Source organism: Alosa alosa, chromosome 22, assembly GCF_017589495.1.
Source record: "Alosa alosa isolate M-15738 ecotype Scorff River chromosome 22, AALO_Geno_1.1, whole genome shotgun sequence".
NCBI lineage: Eukaryota > Metazoa > Chordata > Actinopteri > Clupeiformes > Clupeidae > Alosa > Alosa alosa.
Window position 1 is genome coordinate 26,529,594 of NC_063210.1, and position 14,167 is coordinate 26,543,760.

Here is a 14,167-nt window from a genome sequence, read left to right on the forward strand (position 1 = left end):
CTCACCTGAGCCGTCTGGGGCTCATACCTGAGGGAGACTCACCTGAGCCGTCTGGGGTTCATACCTGAGGGAGACTCGCCTGAGTTGTCTGCGGCTCATACGTCAGGTGAACATGCATCTGTGGATGCTACTGAGTCTTACGGCTGTCATGGGTGAGTTTGCACTTTAGAGTGTGTGTGTGTGTGTGCGTGCATACATGCTACTGTTCAAAGGTTTTATGTCACTTCTGGGCGACAGAAATATTTTTGAAAGACAAGCAAATTGAGGAGTCGTTGACAAAATTAATTTATTTTCAATAAAAAAAAAGTAAAAATATAAATATAAAAATTATTCTAACCTTGTCAATTACTTCTCCTCCTATTCATCACTTCACATATTTTAAGAAGAAAACAAAGAGACCTATATGTCTGAAGATATGTATGTTAGGTTCATTTAGCAATATACAGTATTATCTGTTATCTGTCTGAATATGTGTATGATAGGTCCATATAATAGATGCTCATAGATGTGTGGCCTCCAGTCTGATGCGCTTCAGATGCGGTGTGTGCACGCCAATTGAGCGCGCTCTCTCTCTCTCTCTCTGTATGTGTGCGTGTATATATATATATATATATCATCATAATTTCTACATTTTAAAAATAGTTAAACATGTTTGTCATCATTGTTATTGTTATGTATTGTTATGATTTCCAATAAAGTGTGTGATATTTTTCTAGATTAAAAACTGATTCACTAAAAGTTCAACCCCCAGTTCCAGTTGAGAAATTATGTAAGGGATAATGTATAGAACTTCGGTCATTATCGGGAAATAAATCCCGACAGGGCAAACCGGACCCCGACGCGCAGTGGAGGGGTCTTGTTCCGCCCTGAAGGGACCTATTTCCCGATAATGACCGGCATTCTATACATTATCCCGCTTATTACACGGCTAGTTTTCAAAACAAAACAATAAACTCCCCACAATATGACTCTTTAGCCTACATAGCCTAGACTATAGCCTATTTGTTACCGTTCATCGTGGCTTTTGCTGAGAAACAAGTAGTTCGCAACAACACACGCTGAACTTGAATCAAACATTCTTTAGAACACAGCTGATCAACTGTCTGCTTTTCACTTTTGAACAAAGTTCCAGTACTTGTGGAGTGATATGAAAAACCTGAATTAGAAGCACAAACTCTGTTGCCATTGACAGCGGTCATTAATTTTTCAGAGGTCCTCGAGTCCAAATGAATGACCTCTAGAACTTTGGGAAATCCCATTCAAGCCAATGGAGCGTCCTACTTGCATTGTGAATAGCCGTGTAATAATCACAAATAGTACAGAGGTGCAACTTATTTGACCATAACTGATTATAATTAGGTGCTACCAATGAATAATTAAAGAAAAATATCTTTCTGGACATAAAAATCAGAATAGGACTCTGGCATGATGCAGAGTCTGCTGAGTTTCTGCAGCATTCTGAAGACCCATATGATAAGTAGTCACCAATCTGATGTGTTTCAGATGGAGTGTGTGCAGAGTCTCTGTAGAGAGTCTACCTGTAGTTACCTGTCTCATATAGGATGTGATGTGTCTCTTACCTGTCTCATATAGGATGTGATGTGTCTCTTACCTGTAGTTACCTGTCTCATATAGGATGTGATGTGTCTCTTACCTGTAGTTACCTGTCTCATATAGGATGTGATGTGTCTCAGGTGCAGTGTGTTCGGAGTCTCTTAACTGTAGTTACCTGTCTCTGCTGGAGCACCTGGGGGTGGGATCCAACAACTACAGCCTCTCAGCCACCCGCCCTGTCAGGAACTGGAGGACTCCCACCTACGCCACTGTAGACCTTTACCTCTACGTCATCATAGACGTGGTGAGTGTGTGTGTGTGTGTACGTCATCATAGACGTGGTGAGTGTGTGTGTGTGTACGTCATCATAGACGTGGTGAGTGTGTGTGTACGTCATCATAGACGTAGTGAGTGTGTGTGTGTGTACGTCATCATAGACGTGGTGAGTGTGTGTGTGTGTACGTCATCATAGACGTGGTGTGTGTGCGTGTGTTGTACGTCATCATAGACGTGGTGTGTGAGTGTGTGTGTACGTCATCATAGACGTGGTGAGTGTGTGTGTGTACCATCATAGGACGTGGTGTGTGCAGGTACAGTACGTCATCATAGACGTGGTGTGTGTGTGTGTCTCTACGTCATCATAGACGTGGTAAGTGTGTATATCTCTGCTTCATTATAGACCTGGTGTGTGTGTGTCTCTATGTCAGACGTGGTGTGTATATCTCTGCTTCATTATAGACGTGGTGAGTGTGTGCTTGTGAGCCTGTGTGTGTGTGTATCTCAGCTTGTTCACCATCACATTGTGTTGTTTTGGGTCACATGGTGTTTCTGTATCTGTGGTTCATGTGTGTGTTTTATGACAGAATGAGAAGTCGCAGAGCTTCACCACTGGAGTGAGCCTGTCTGCTGTGAGTAGTCAGTCCGATCCCATCTAAACTGGTGTCTGTCTGTAGGCTGTTCTGATTCTGTGTGTATATACACTTCCATTTGTGTTACGACAATTTCACTTTAGTTTATGTGTGTGTGTGTATATACACTTTTGTTTGTGTGTGTATATTCATGTATGTGTATGCACACTTTAGTTTATGTGTGTGTGTATGTGTATGTACACTTTTGTTTATGTGTGTGTGTGTGCAATTTAGTTTATGTGTGTGTGTACACTTCCATTTGTGTGAATGTACACTTTAGTTTATATGTTTGTGTATACAGTTTTGGTTATGTGTGTGTACAGTACACTGTAGTCTTCTCCTTCTCCCCCTCCCCTCCTGTCCTCTTCTCCTCCTCTTCCCCTCCTCTTCTCCTCTTCCTCTTCTCCTTCTCTCCTCCTCCTCTGTTCTCCCTCCCTCCTGTCCTCTTCTCCTCCTCTTCTCCTCCTCCGCTCTCCTCCTCCCCTCCTGTCCTCTTCTCCTCCTCCCCTCCTGTCCTCTTCTCCTCCTCTCCTCCTCCTGTCCTCCTCCTCTTCTCCTTCTCCCCTCCTGTCCTCTCCTCCTCCTCCTCCTCCTCTCTCCTTCTCCTGTCCTTCTCCTCTGCTTTCCTCCTCCCCTCCTGTCCCTCTCCTCCTCCTCCTCCCTCCTCCTCTCCTGTCCTTCTCCTCTGCTTTCCTCCTCCTCCCCTCTCTCCTGTCCTTCTCCTCTGCTTTCCTCCTCCTCCTCCTCTTCTCCTGTCCTTCTCCTCTCTTCCCCTCTTCTCCCACCCTCCCTCTGCTCCTCCTCCTCCTCCCTCCCTCTTCTGCTCCTCCCTCCCTCCCTCTTCTCCTTCTCCCCCTCCTCTTCTCCTTCTGTCCTCTCCTCCTCCTCCTCTCCCCCTCCTCCTCTTTTCCTCCTCTTCTCCTCCTCCTCCTCTCTGTCCTCTCCTCCTCTGTCCTGTCCCCCCTCTGCTTTCTCCTCCCTCCTCCCTCTCCTGTCCCTCCCTCTGCCTCTCCTCCCTCCCTCCTGTCCTTTCTCCTGCTGCTTCCTCCCTCCTCCCTCCTCCTCCTGTCCTCTTTTCCTCCTCTGCTCCTCCCTCCTGTCCTCCCCCCTCCCTCTTCCTCCCTCCCTCCTCCTCCTCCCCCTTTTCCCTCCCTCTTCCCTCTGTTTCCTCCCTCCCTCCCTCCTGTCCTCTCCCCCTCCTCCCCCCTCCTCCTCCTCTTCTCCTCCTCCTGTCCTCCTCCTCTCCTCTCCTCCTCCTCCTCTTCTCCTCTCCTCTCCTCCTCCTCTGCTCTCCTCCTCCTCCTCCTCTTCTCCTGTCCCTCCTCCTCCTCCTCTTCTGTCCTCTCCTCCTCCTCCTCTTCTCCTGTCCTCTCCTCCTCTGTCCTCTCCTCCTCCTCCTCTCCTCCTTGTCCTCTCCTCCTCCTCCTCCTCCTCTCCTCCTTGTCCTCTCCTCCTCCTCCTCCTCTTCTCCCGTCCTCTCCTCCTCCTCCTCCTCTCTGCAGTCCTGGACCAATGAGCTCCTCCGCTGGAACCCTAAGGACTTCTGTGGGATCCGTCAGATCAACGTCCCCAAAGAAGACGTGTGGAGACCCTACTTCACCATCATGGAGAGGTGACAGATGTGTGTGTGTGTGTGTGTGTGAGCAGGAAAGTACCCAAGTGCAAGACTCTTGAGGCAGGAGTACAGTCAAACACACTTTATTTACAAACAAATCCAGACAGCAAGCAAAGGCAAAAACTCTAGACAGGTCACACACAGGACAGGAGGTGTCCAAGTCAGCAGACTGAGGCAAACTCCAAGGGAGAGGCGTGGGGTCGTTGTTGGGTTCCAGACAAATAGACAGACAGACAAAACATGAAGCAGAGGGTCCAATCCAACAGACAGTCAGATTAAAAAATCACAATTACAAACTCCTAGGCTCGGACGTAACACATAAGTGAGACGAACTGACAAAGGAACATCAGGGTGTAGAAGTACACAGCCCATTTAACAGAGTGACAGGACTAGACTATATATAACAAGACTATAACGGTGACAGGAGTGACAGGACTAGACTATATATATATATAACAAGACTATAACGGTGACAGGACTAGACTATATATAACAAGACTATAACGGTGAACAGGTGAGAGCAGAAACGGAGGGAAACTAACAAGGCAGGAAGTGCAGACAAAGTCCTTTTACGCAAGTCCCCACTCACAGCGGCCATCTTGCAACACACTTTGGGCCGTTATCAGGCAGCTATTTTCCTATTGAAGTGAATGGGGAGGCATACAGGAAGGGGCGGGGTATTGTGTAGAGACTACTGCCATATTGGCGTTACAAACTAACCCCATGCATTTCTATGGAGGATTCTTTGAGTGATGTGTCTCATTAGAAAGTCTCTGGTGCAGACCCATTAAGGAGATCAAGTCACAAGAAATTAGATTAAATTAGATTAGATTACATGAATTTTACTGTCCCAAAAGGGAAATTTGTCTTGTGCATACAGTTCTACATACCGCTGCTTAACATACAACACATACACCAATTCAACACCACTTAACACGCGGCAGCAGACATACACAAAACGCGCGGCAGCAGACATACACAAAACACACGGCAGCAGACATACCCAAAACACACGGCAGCAGACATACACAAAACACGCGGCAGCAGACATACACAAAACACGCGGCAGCAGACATACACAAAACACACGGCAGCAGACATACCCAAAACACGCGGCAGCAGACATACACAAAACACGCGGCAGCAGACATACACAAAACACACGGCAGCAGACATACCCAAAACACGCGGCAGCAGACATACCCAAAACACGCGGCAGCAGACATACCCAAAACACACGGCAGCAGACATACCCAAAACACACGGCAGCAGACATACACAAAACGCACGGCAGCAGACATACACAAAACACACGGCAGCAGACATACACAAAACACACGGCAGCAGACCGGTAAACAGAAGAGACGCGGCAGCGGACAGCAGCGGACAGGTAAACAGAAGAGACGCGGCAGCGGACAGGTAAACAGAAGAGACGCGGGGAAACAGAAACCTGCACAATCATAACAACCAGAAAAGAGCACAAACTGGCCACCAGGGGGACACAGTGAGTCCAGGCAGGATCCTGACAGTGCGTGTCAGTAGTGTTTAGCTGTGGGTGTGTAAACCTTGTGTTTTACATAAACAAAAGCAAAGAATAATAGAAATATTAAAGTATAAAAGGTCACTAATTAAAAAGTATTTTAAAAAGTATGGCATGGTAGTGTTTTAAAGTCTTAAACAGGTTAATATCAGAATATGAATGTCCATGTCAACATTCCCAATGAGTCTTTCACAGTTCCCCTCTCTCCCTCATCCCTCTCTCTCTCACAGGTCCCTTCCCTCTCTCCTCCCCCTCTCATCTCTCTCTCTCCTCCTTCCCTCTTTCCCTCCTCCTTCCCTCTTTCCTCCCTCCCTCTCTCTCCTCCCTCTCTCTCACTCGCCTCTTCAGTGTAAACTGCCCTGTAAAATAAAGGCCCAAGAAATTTGCTTTAAAGAATGTCTTCCTTCTGTATCTCCTCAGCATTGAGGCGATGCACAGTGGGGCTGAGAGTGCCCGCGAGGTTGTACTGAGGTCAGCTGGCAGGGTCTCCTTCGGAGACACTTACAAGATCACCAGCACCTGCAACATGGATCTGTACAAGTTCCCCTTCGACACACAGAAATGCCAACTCACACTTTTGACCTTGCTCAACACAAGTGAGTGTGTCTGTGTGTGTGTCAAAATCAATACAAAACAAAAGTAAGGATGCACCGATCCGACTTTTTCAGTCTCGATACCGATACCGATGCCTGGGCTTTGTGCATCGGTCGATACCCGATACCAAACCGATACCATGTTAAATTAATAAACCACCTTGTGGAAAAGACTAAAGGCATCAGGCCTAACTTAAACATTCTTTCCCTAACTAAATCACTTAAAAAAAAAAAAAAAAAAAAAACTTGCCTAGGACAAAATCTAACAACATAACACTTAGATATAAATGTAATGTATTATTACTATTATTATTACTACTATTAGTATTAAAAATGTGTGCACCAGCAGCAACTTAGAACCGCATTCAAATTCAAGTTCACAGTTATTGCTAAATAATAAATCTAACAAGCAAACATAAAACACACAAATACAACAACTTTCTCCCACCAAAACAAGTTTTGTGCAGATAAAAATCCCATCTAGCTACAGTATGAAGCAAGAAGCGTCTGTGTGTCTGTCTGTGGCACGCATATCTCACTGACCGTTTGTCAGACTGATTTCAAACAGGTGGCAGGTGTCTTGCTACGGGCATGAGTAAGTACAGTGCCAAATTTGACGTTGTTTGAATAAGAAATGCAAAAGATATCGTTAAATATATCGGTAAAAGAAGCACACATGGGCTTTCGTCGCTAGCCACTCCCCCTCCCACACAGCGCTGTACTGTAAGCTACCAGTGAGGATGGAAGCAGGGCTTTGGCAGAACTGGATCAGTGTAGGTTACACGGGTAAAAACTTAAGCGAGTGCAAGATGTGTTCACATGTCTGACCTCAACAATAAAACCCCTGTATGTGGTTTGCTTGCATAAAATGACTCAGCGGATTTTGCAACAACACGGCAACACACACAGGTATGCAGTGGCTTTTCAAAATGACGTAAAAAATGATGTGCAATAAACGGACACTTCGAATAGCCCAGGCTACTTTGGACTGTCTTTAGACTTTGAATAAGCAAACGACAATTCCAACTGCAAGGTCCAAAATTGAAACGAGCGATAATGGTCCCGAATTAAAGAACGTCTCAGAATGCCACACATGCAAAGCATAACCAGCAATAAACGGACATTTCGAATAGCCCAGGCTACTTTGGACTGTCTTTAGACTTTGAATAAGCAAAGGACAATTCCAACTGCAAAGTCCAAAAATGAAACGAGCGATAATGTTCCTGAATTAAAGAACGTCTCAGAATGCTACACATGCAAAGCATAACCAGCGACAGCAACGAGTGGCAGACAGAGTGTGATGTCACTTATAGGCCACCAGAGACTGTTTTTGAGTCACACCGTTGCAAATTTCATATGATGATGCATCATTCCACAAAATGGTTTATTTTCTCTATCAAGTTATTCAATAGGCTAAGCATATAACCTTGACTCAAAACAGCTGTTAGGATTGTGTCATTTTGATTTGTAAAAAATGTCACATGCAGCCATGCTTAAATTCTGCTCACTTCACATTTATTATATTATTATATTATCTGTATTCATTATTGAATGCTTACCTGGAATTATGTTTTTCCCTATCATCCTATTTCTAAAGCAGGCCTACCTGCAGGCATGTAATTGGGCTACAGGAATAGCATGTTTGAACGGGCACTGCACTAGTATTAGTAATATACATTAAAACACCCCTGCCAAAATGGTTTCACCCGAGAAACCCATCCATTTACCCATAATGGTACAGTCCCTCGGTTTCCCCACGATAAACTAAGTTCACATGGAGTTTCAATGGTGGTAAACAGTATACAAAGTTGTAAGTTTTAACTAATAAATGAGAAGTTTTTAACAGCTTGTGTGAACATTTGCATGTCTTGATACCATGAACAGTTTATCAGATTAGAGATCAAAATGACAGTGTGTTTTGGCTTGACTATTGTGTGTTGACCGTCATGCATTGAACATGTTCGCCTACCTAAAAATGCAACAGAAACGCATGAATCAATCAAACGTACAAATGGTGGGTAATAAAATAATGAATAGTAAATCAGAAATATAATGACAGACAGACTGTAAAGGCAATTAAAGGCAATGGCAGACTGTAAAGGCAATTAAAGGCAATGGCAGACTGTAATGGCAATTAAAGGCAATGGCAGACTGTAAAGGCAATGGCAGACTGTAAAGGCAATTAAAGGCAATGGCAGACTGTAAAGACAATGGCAGACTGTAAAGGCAATGACAGACTGTAAGCAGACTGTAAGCAGACTGTAAAGGCAATGGCAGACTGCAATGACAGACTGTAAAGGCAATGGCAGACTGTAAGCAGACTGTAAAGGCAATGGCAGACTGCAATGACAGACTGTAAAGGCAATGGCAGACTGTAAGCAGACTGTAAAGACAATGGCAGACTGTAAAGGCAATGGCAGACTGCAATGACAGACTGTAAAGGCAATGGCAGACTGCAATGACAGACTGTAAAGGCAATGGCAGACTGTAAAGGCAATGGCAGACTGTAAAGACAATGTAAAGGCAATGACAGACTGTAATGGCAGACTGTAAAGACAATGGCATAGCCTAAAATGTAGTCATTTAATGACAAACACCAGAGGAAATGTCTATTTAGTGCTAAGTGGCTTGTTGCATGTCATACAGTAGCTCAGAAGTTGAAGTAAATTCGGATAGGCCCATGGATCTGCTAATTTTTCCAATCCCCGATCCAGCTATTTTGTCAATATCGGGGCCGATATCCGATCCTGATATTGGATCCGTGCACCCCTAAACAAAAGAGGACCTGACTGCATTATATTAAAGGATAATTCCGGTATTTAGCACTTTGAGTCCCTTTTCTGGTTTGTTTTGGATGAATTAGAGTGGTGGACACCGAAATTTTGACAATTGGTCCTGTCTCGACTTTTCTGACTCGGCACCTTTACTGCTTCAGAGTGGCTGCCTACAGGCACGCACAAACATGTCCTTAAAACAACCCTTAACGTTCGTTTTCAAAACTGTACAACTCACCGAGTGGTTACTCAAATCCAATCCAAATCCGAAATTCATTATCACAGTTCACACTGCAAAAACTGCTTATCTAACAAAATCTAACCAAGTGTTATTAATCTTATATCAAGATAAAAAAACCTAGTTGGTATTGTTTTTAGTATAAAGACACTTACCTAGCACTTTCTCATGAAATCATTTGACTTAAAATAAGTCAAACTTTTCTTAAATTATGACATCTCATCCTGAAAACAAGCAAATTTGTCTGCCAGTGCATTGAGCAAATTTGTCTTGATAAGACTCCTTAAAATAAGTCAAAGTCTTCTTAAATTAAGTCAAAATGATCTTTCGAGAGAGCGCTAGGTAAGTCTTTTCATACTAAAAACAATACCAAATAGATTTTTTGATCTTAATATAAGATTATCAACACTTGGTTAGATTTCATTTTTTGCAGTGCACTGCATGAGAGATAATTTGATTGTACTGTGTGGTGCATTTGTTAGCGTCAATGCTTGGAACACAGTGCACCGGGGTTTGATCACTGACCGTTGCTTTAGGCAGATTAGCTGGGAACCAGTCTTAGGCCTGGGATACACCAGGTCCTCAAGTGAAACGTTCACAGAGCAAAATTGTTTTCAAAGACTGGTCTAATTTCTTCAAATGTACGTGCCGCCATCACGTCTTGTAAATGTAATTATCCTGTGTGGTGAACCCCCCCCCCCCCACACACACACACAGTTGACCAGCTGCGTCTAGTCATCGCCTCCAACTCCTCGGATGTGACGACGAGGTCCCTCACGGTGTTCCAGACGCAGGGCGAGTGGGACCTCATCAGTATCCACGTCTCCAAGGACAACCTGACCATTGGCCCCCAGGATGTGTTGGACCAGCTAGTGTATACGGTATAAAGCTAATACTAGCTCTGTAGCCATAAGATTTACTGTACAAAGCTAATGTTAGCTATCCAGCTCTGATTTACACATTATACAGGGCAGAGAGAACACTATCTTTCCACCTCTGGAATATATAGAGAACAAAGCTAACACTAGATTTGTAGCCATAGCATATAATGTACAAGGGTAATGTTAGTTCTGTAGCCATAGCATATATGGTACAAGGCTAACACTAGCTCTACAGCCATATCATATCATGTGATCCTGTTGTCCATCCTACTCGTCTAACGAGTAGTAAGTTGTCTGAAAAACCGGAAGTTATTGTGTGATTCCATCGTACTTGTCTTATGAGTAGTAAGTTGTCCAAAAAAACAGAGGTTGCGCAAAATTACACAACACGCTCATTTTAAGTTGTCTGACGAGAAGCGATCTCTTACAAACCAGTGGACCCCCAAGTTCGGCGGAGAGTTCTTATGACTTGAAAACAAAGATGGCTGCGCCCTGTGTTTGCGTTACGTAGCTATGCTATTTTACACTTCTTTTTATTGCTTAGCAAATGTGAATGTCGATATCAATTACTCATACACATTCCAATGCCTCAAGGGTATGTGTTATGTTGTCTTGTTGTTCATGGAATATTGTGGAATGTGTTGTTTTATCCGTTGGTGTTGGTAAAAGTGGTTAGCAATGTTGCTGTGTTGCTAAAGACAAACACTAGACAACGCTACGTTACTCGAGGTGAATAGCCTACCATGATCTCTGACTCATTGTGTTGTGATGAACGTGAACGCAAACCGGAACGCATGTAGCTCGGTCTTACGAGGAGGTGACGTCATTTAACAAACAGGTCGTCACAAGCCATCAGCATGGACAACAGGATCAAACAAATACTGTACGCTAATGCTAGCTCTGTAGCCATACAAGGCTAATGCTAGTTATTTAGCCATAACATATACTGTACAAGGTTATTATGCTAGTTTTTTAGCTCTGATTTGTTTGGATTGTCTTCAACAATTTAAAACATCAGTAACTGAAAATTTGGCTCTTTACCACGGACATCTCAACATGCAAAAAGTCATTTCAGGGAGGTATCACGAAGCCCCCCCCCAAAATAAATAAATAAATATAATAATAATAATAATAATAATAAATAAAATAAATAAATACTAAAAAGTCAGTACACCAAATAAGTAATTGTGAAAATAATAAAATATGTAGATCTTGCAGTTTGGTCTTTTCATGTAGCCTTGGCAACTAGCCATCTAGTATAGGCCTGAATAATGCACATGAATTGACACTAGTTTTGCAATCATTTAACCCACCATGGGCAATGCTAACACTGTTACAAACAGTGCAGCATGCAAGACTAGGCCTATCATTATTTTTTACTCTTATAAACAAGGGTACACTTTAAAATGGGTGTTAACATTTTCCTTTTTTGGGGGGCATGCACTGACTCCTGTTCCTAGACACACTGAACTGATTTAGTTCGGGAGAAAAGAGATAAAAAGCCCGCCTACACTGAAAACTGATTGGTTGATTTAGCGAAACAGGCCAATCAGGATGCTCTCTGTCTTGGATACGCTCAGACACACACGCACCACCCCTCTCTCCCCTGTCTCCCCTCCCGCGCTACACTCAGATGCACACGCGATTTTAGGTCTCCCTCTCGCGTGCGCGCTCTTGATCGCTCGCTCTAGATTCCGGGAGATTTTATCTAATTTGCGGACGTCAGGGAGCCGCTATCAATATGCGGGAGACTCCCGTAACTTCCGGGAGACTTGGGATGTCTGTTACCATACCGGTCAACCCCGGTTTTCTCACTTTTTTTTTACTTTTAAACTGTGGTTTCAATATTTTCCCATAAATATCCAGTATTTCAGGTCACACTCTCACACTGTAACATTAACCCTACCAGCGGACCTGTCAGTCTCTGCACTGTTGTCCTGTTGCTACCTCCTTGCCCTTCCAGCAAAACAGGTTGTTAAAAGCAACCTTAGAGTGACATTAGCCTTGTTACGGTGTTAACTGGGGATAAACAATTAGGACGTCATCACAAGCAGGCCGTTTAGCTTATTTACTGCAGATGTTGTGTGAGAGAGCATTTGCACTGGTAATTCTCTACTCTATAAATCCTTTTGTGATTTGACAGATTAGGAGGAATATACCTGGGCTCTCTCTAAAGAACTGTGCTGAATTTTAGAAGTGGGAAGGGTTATATTCTATTTGAAAATGGTGGGTTTGAAAATGTGTAATAACTTTAGAAATGGTAAATGTGCTTCCTTTAAGCCCTGCAACCTGAAGACCCCTTACGGTTCCAATAAGACCCTTTTGTGTGTTTCTGTGGCCCAGATCACCATTGCCAGGAGGCCCCAGCTGTACCTCATTAACTTCCTGGTTCCTGTCTTGCTCTTCCTGGTTTTGGACCTAATGTCCTTCTTCATCAGCGGGTCAGGAGGGGAGAAGCTGAGCTTCAAGGTCACCGTGCTGCTGGCCATCTCTGTCCTGCTGCTCATCCTCAACGATATCCTGCCCTCCACAGACCAGAAAACTCCTGTTATAGGTCAGTCCAACACACACACACACACACACACACACATATAGCCTACACACATGTGCACCATTGTATTCAGGCAGAAAAGAGGGCAGCCATGAACGCAATTGCGTGATCTCCATGTCCACAGGAATGTTCTGCACTGGGGTCTTCTCATTGGTGGGCTGCAGCATTGTGGAGACCATCACTGTCAGTTTCCTGATGCGGATGGCCTCGAAGTGTGATGCGAAGGCTTTCACCTGGAGGACCCCAGAGAAGAATAAAGGGGAAGGGACCAATCAGCCAGGTGAGTCAGCCTTACCTTACGCTATACCTTATTCCTTCACTTATGCTATACCTTATGCCTTCCCTGATTGTATCCCTTATGCTATACCTTATGCCTTCACTTATCCCCGCATATTCCAGTGCAGGGGACACTGGGGGTAAAAGAGCTGCAGGGTTTAAACCAAAGTTGAGCCATCTCAGTGAAGGCCACTTCTCAAAGTTGAACCATCTCAGTGAAGGCCACTTCTCAAAGTTGAACCAGTTGAAACAGTGCCTGTAGAATTACAGACTTCCCCATTCATCCAAACTCTGGTTTCCCCCCCAGCTGACAGCACAGGAGTGGGTCACCATTTGAAGAGGATGGAGGACGATTCATCTCTGCTGCGCCTCATCCTGGCTGAGCTGCAGGTGTTTCGGACACACACGTCCCCATCACCCAGAGCATCATGGGAAGACCTGCCTGTACCTGAAGACAGTAGCCAAGTGGATAAATGCTGTTTACTTCATTTTGTATCTCTGTGCTGCCTTTGTCTTTCTAGCTTGGATTGGTAAAGAGTGGTTTCACTAGCTGTACTTACAGTACTTCTGCACTTACAATACCTAATTTGAGTGAGTACTTCTGCACTTACAGTGTACTTCTGCACTAATACCTAATTTGAGAGTGTACTTCTGCACTTACAATACCTAATTTGAGTGAGTACTTCTGCACTAATACCTAATTTGAGTGTGTACTTCTGCACTTACAATACCTCATTTGAGTGGGTACTTCTGCACTTACAATACCTCATTTGAGTGGGTACTTCTGCACTTAGTGTACTTCTGCACTACAATACCTAATTTGAGTGCGTACTCCTGCACGAATACCTAATTTGAGTGTGTACTTCTGCACTTAGTGTACTTCTGCACTACAATACCTAATTTGAGTGCGTACTTCTGCACTAATACCTAATTTGAGTGTGTACTTCTGCACTTACAGTGTACTTCTGCACTAATACCTAATTTGAGTGTGTACTTCTGCACTTACAGTGTACTTCTGCACTAATACCTAATTTGAGTGAGTACTTCTGCACTTACAATACCTCATTTGAGTGAGTACTTCTGCACTAATACCTAATTTGAGTGTGTGAGGGCGTTCACACTGACAATTCCAACAACACAAAGTACACTGCTAGTCCCCGGATGGTGCACTCATAACGGTCAAAAAGCTGAGTGTGGAACGCTTTTCGCCCTCAACGGACGCCATCTTGGCTACATA

The 14,167-nt window shown here is 44.0% G+C and overlaps 1 protein-coding gene across 1 annotated transcript; it reads left to right on the plus strand.

Annotated features, from left to right (window-relative positions):
* On the plus strand, positions 1-14,167 carry LOC125287173 (5-hydroxytryptamine receptor 3A-like). The gene is made up of 9 exons (XM_048232728.1): positions 1-152; positions 1,695-1,858; positions 2,418-2,462; positions 3,965-4,074; positions 6,038-6,213; positions 9,940-10,103; positions 12,447-12,657; positions 12,779-12,934; positions 13,238-14,167. Exons 1-9 carry the CDS (start codon positions 113-115, stop codon positions 13,462-13,464), a joined length of 1,293 nt encoding a protein of 430 aa, XP_048088685.1. The 5' UTR covers positions 1-112; the 3' UTR covers positions 13,465-14,167.

Coding starts and splice junctions, on each gene's coding strand:
- LOC125287173 (XM_048232728.1), top strand. CDS start 113: ATGCATCTGTGGATGCTACTGAGTCTTACGGCTGTCATGG. Junction 1,859..2,417: donor TCTACGTCATCATAGACGTG/GTGAGTGTGTGT, acceptor GTTTTATGACAG/AATGAGAAGTCGCAGAGCTT. Junction 4,075..6,037: donor TACTTCACCATCATGGAGAG/GTGACAGATGTG, acceptor GTATCTCCTCAG/CATTGAGGCGATGCACAGTG.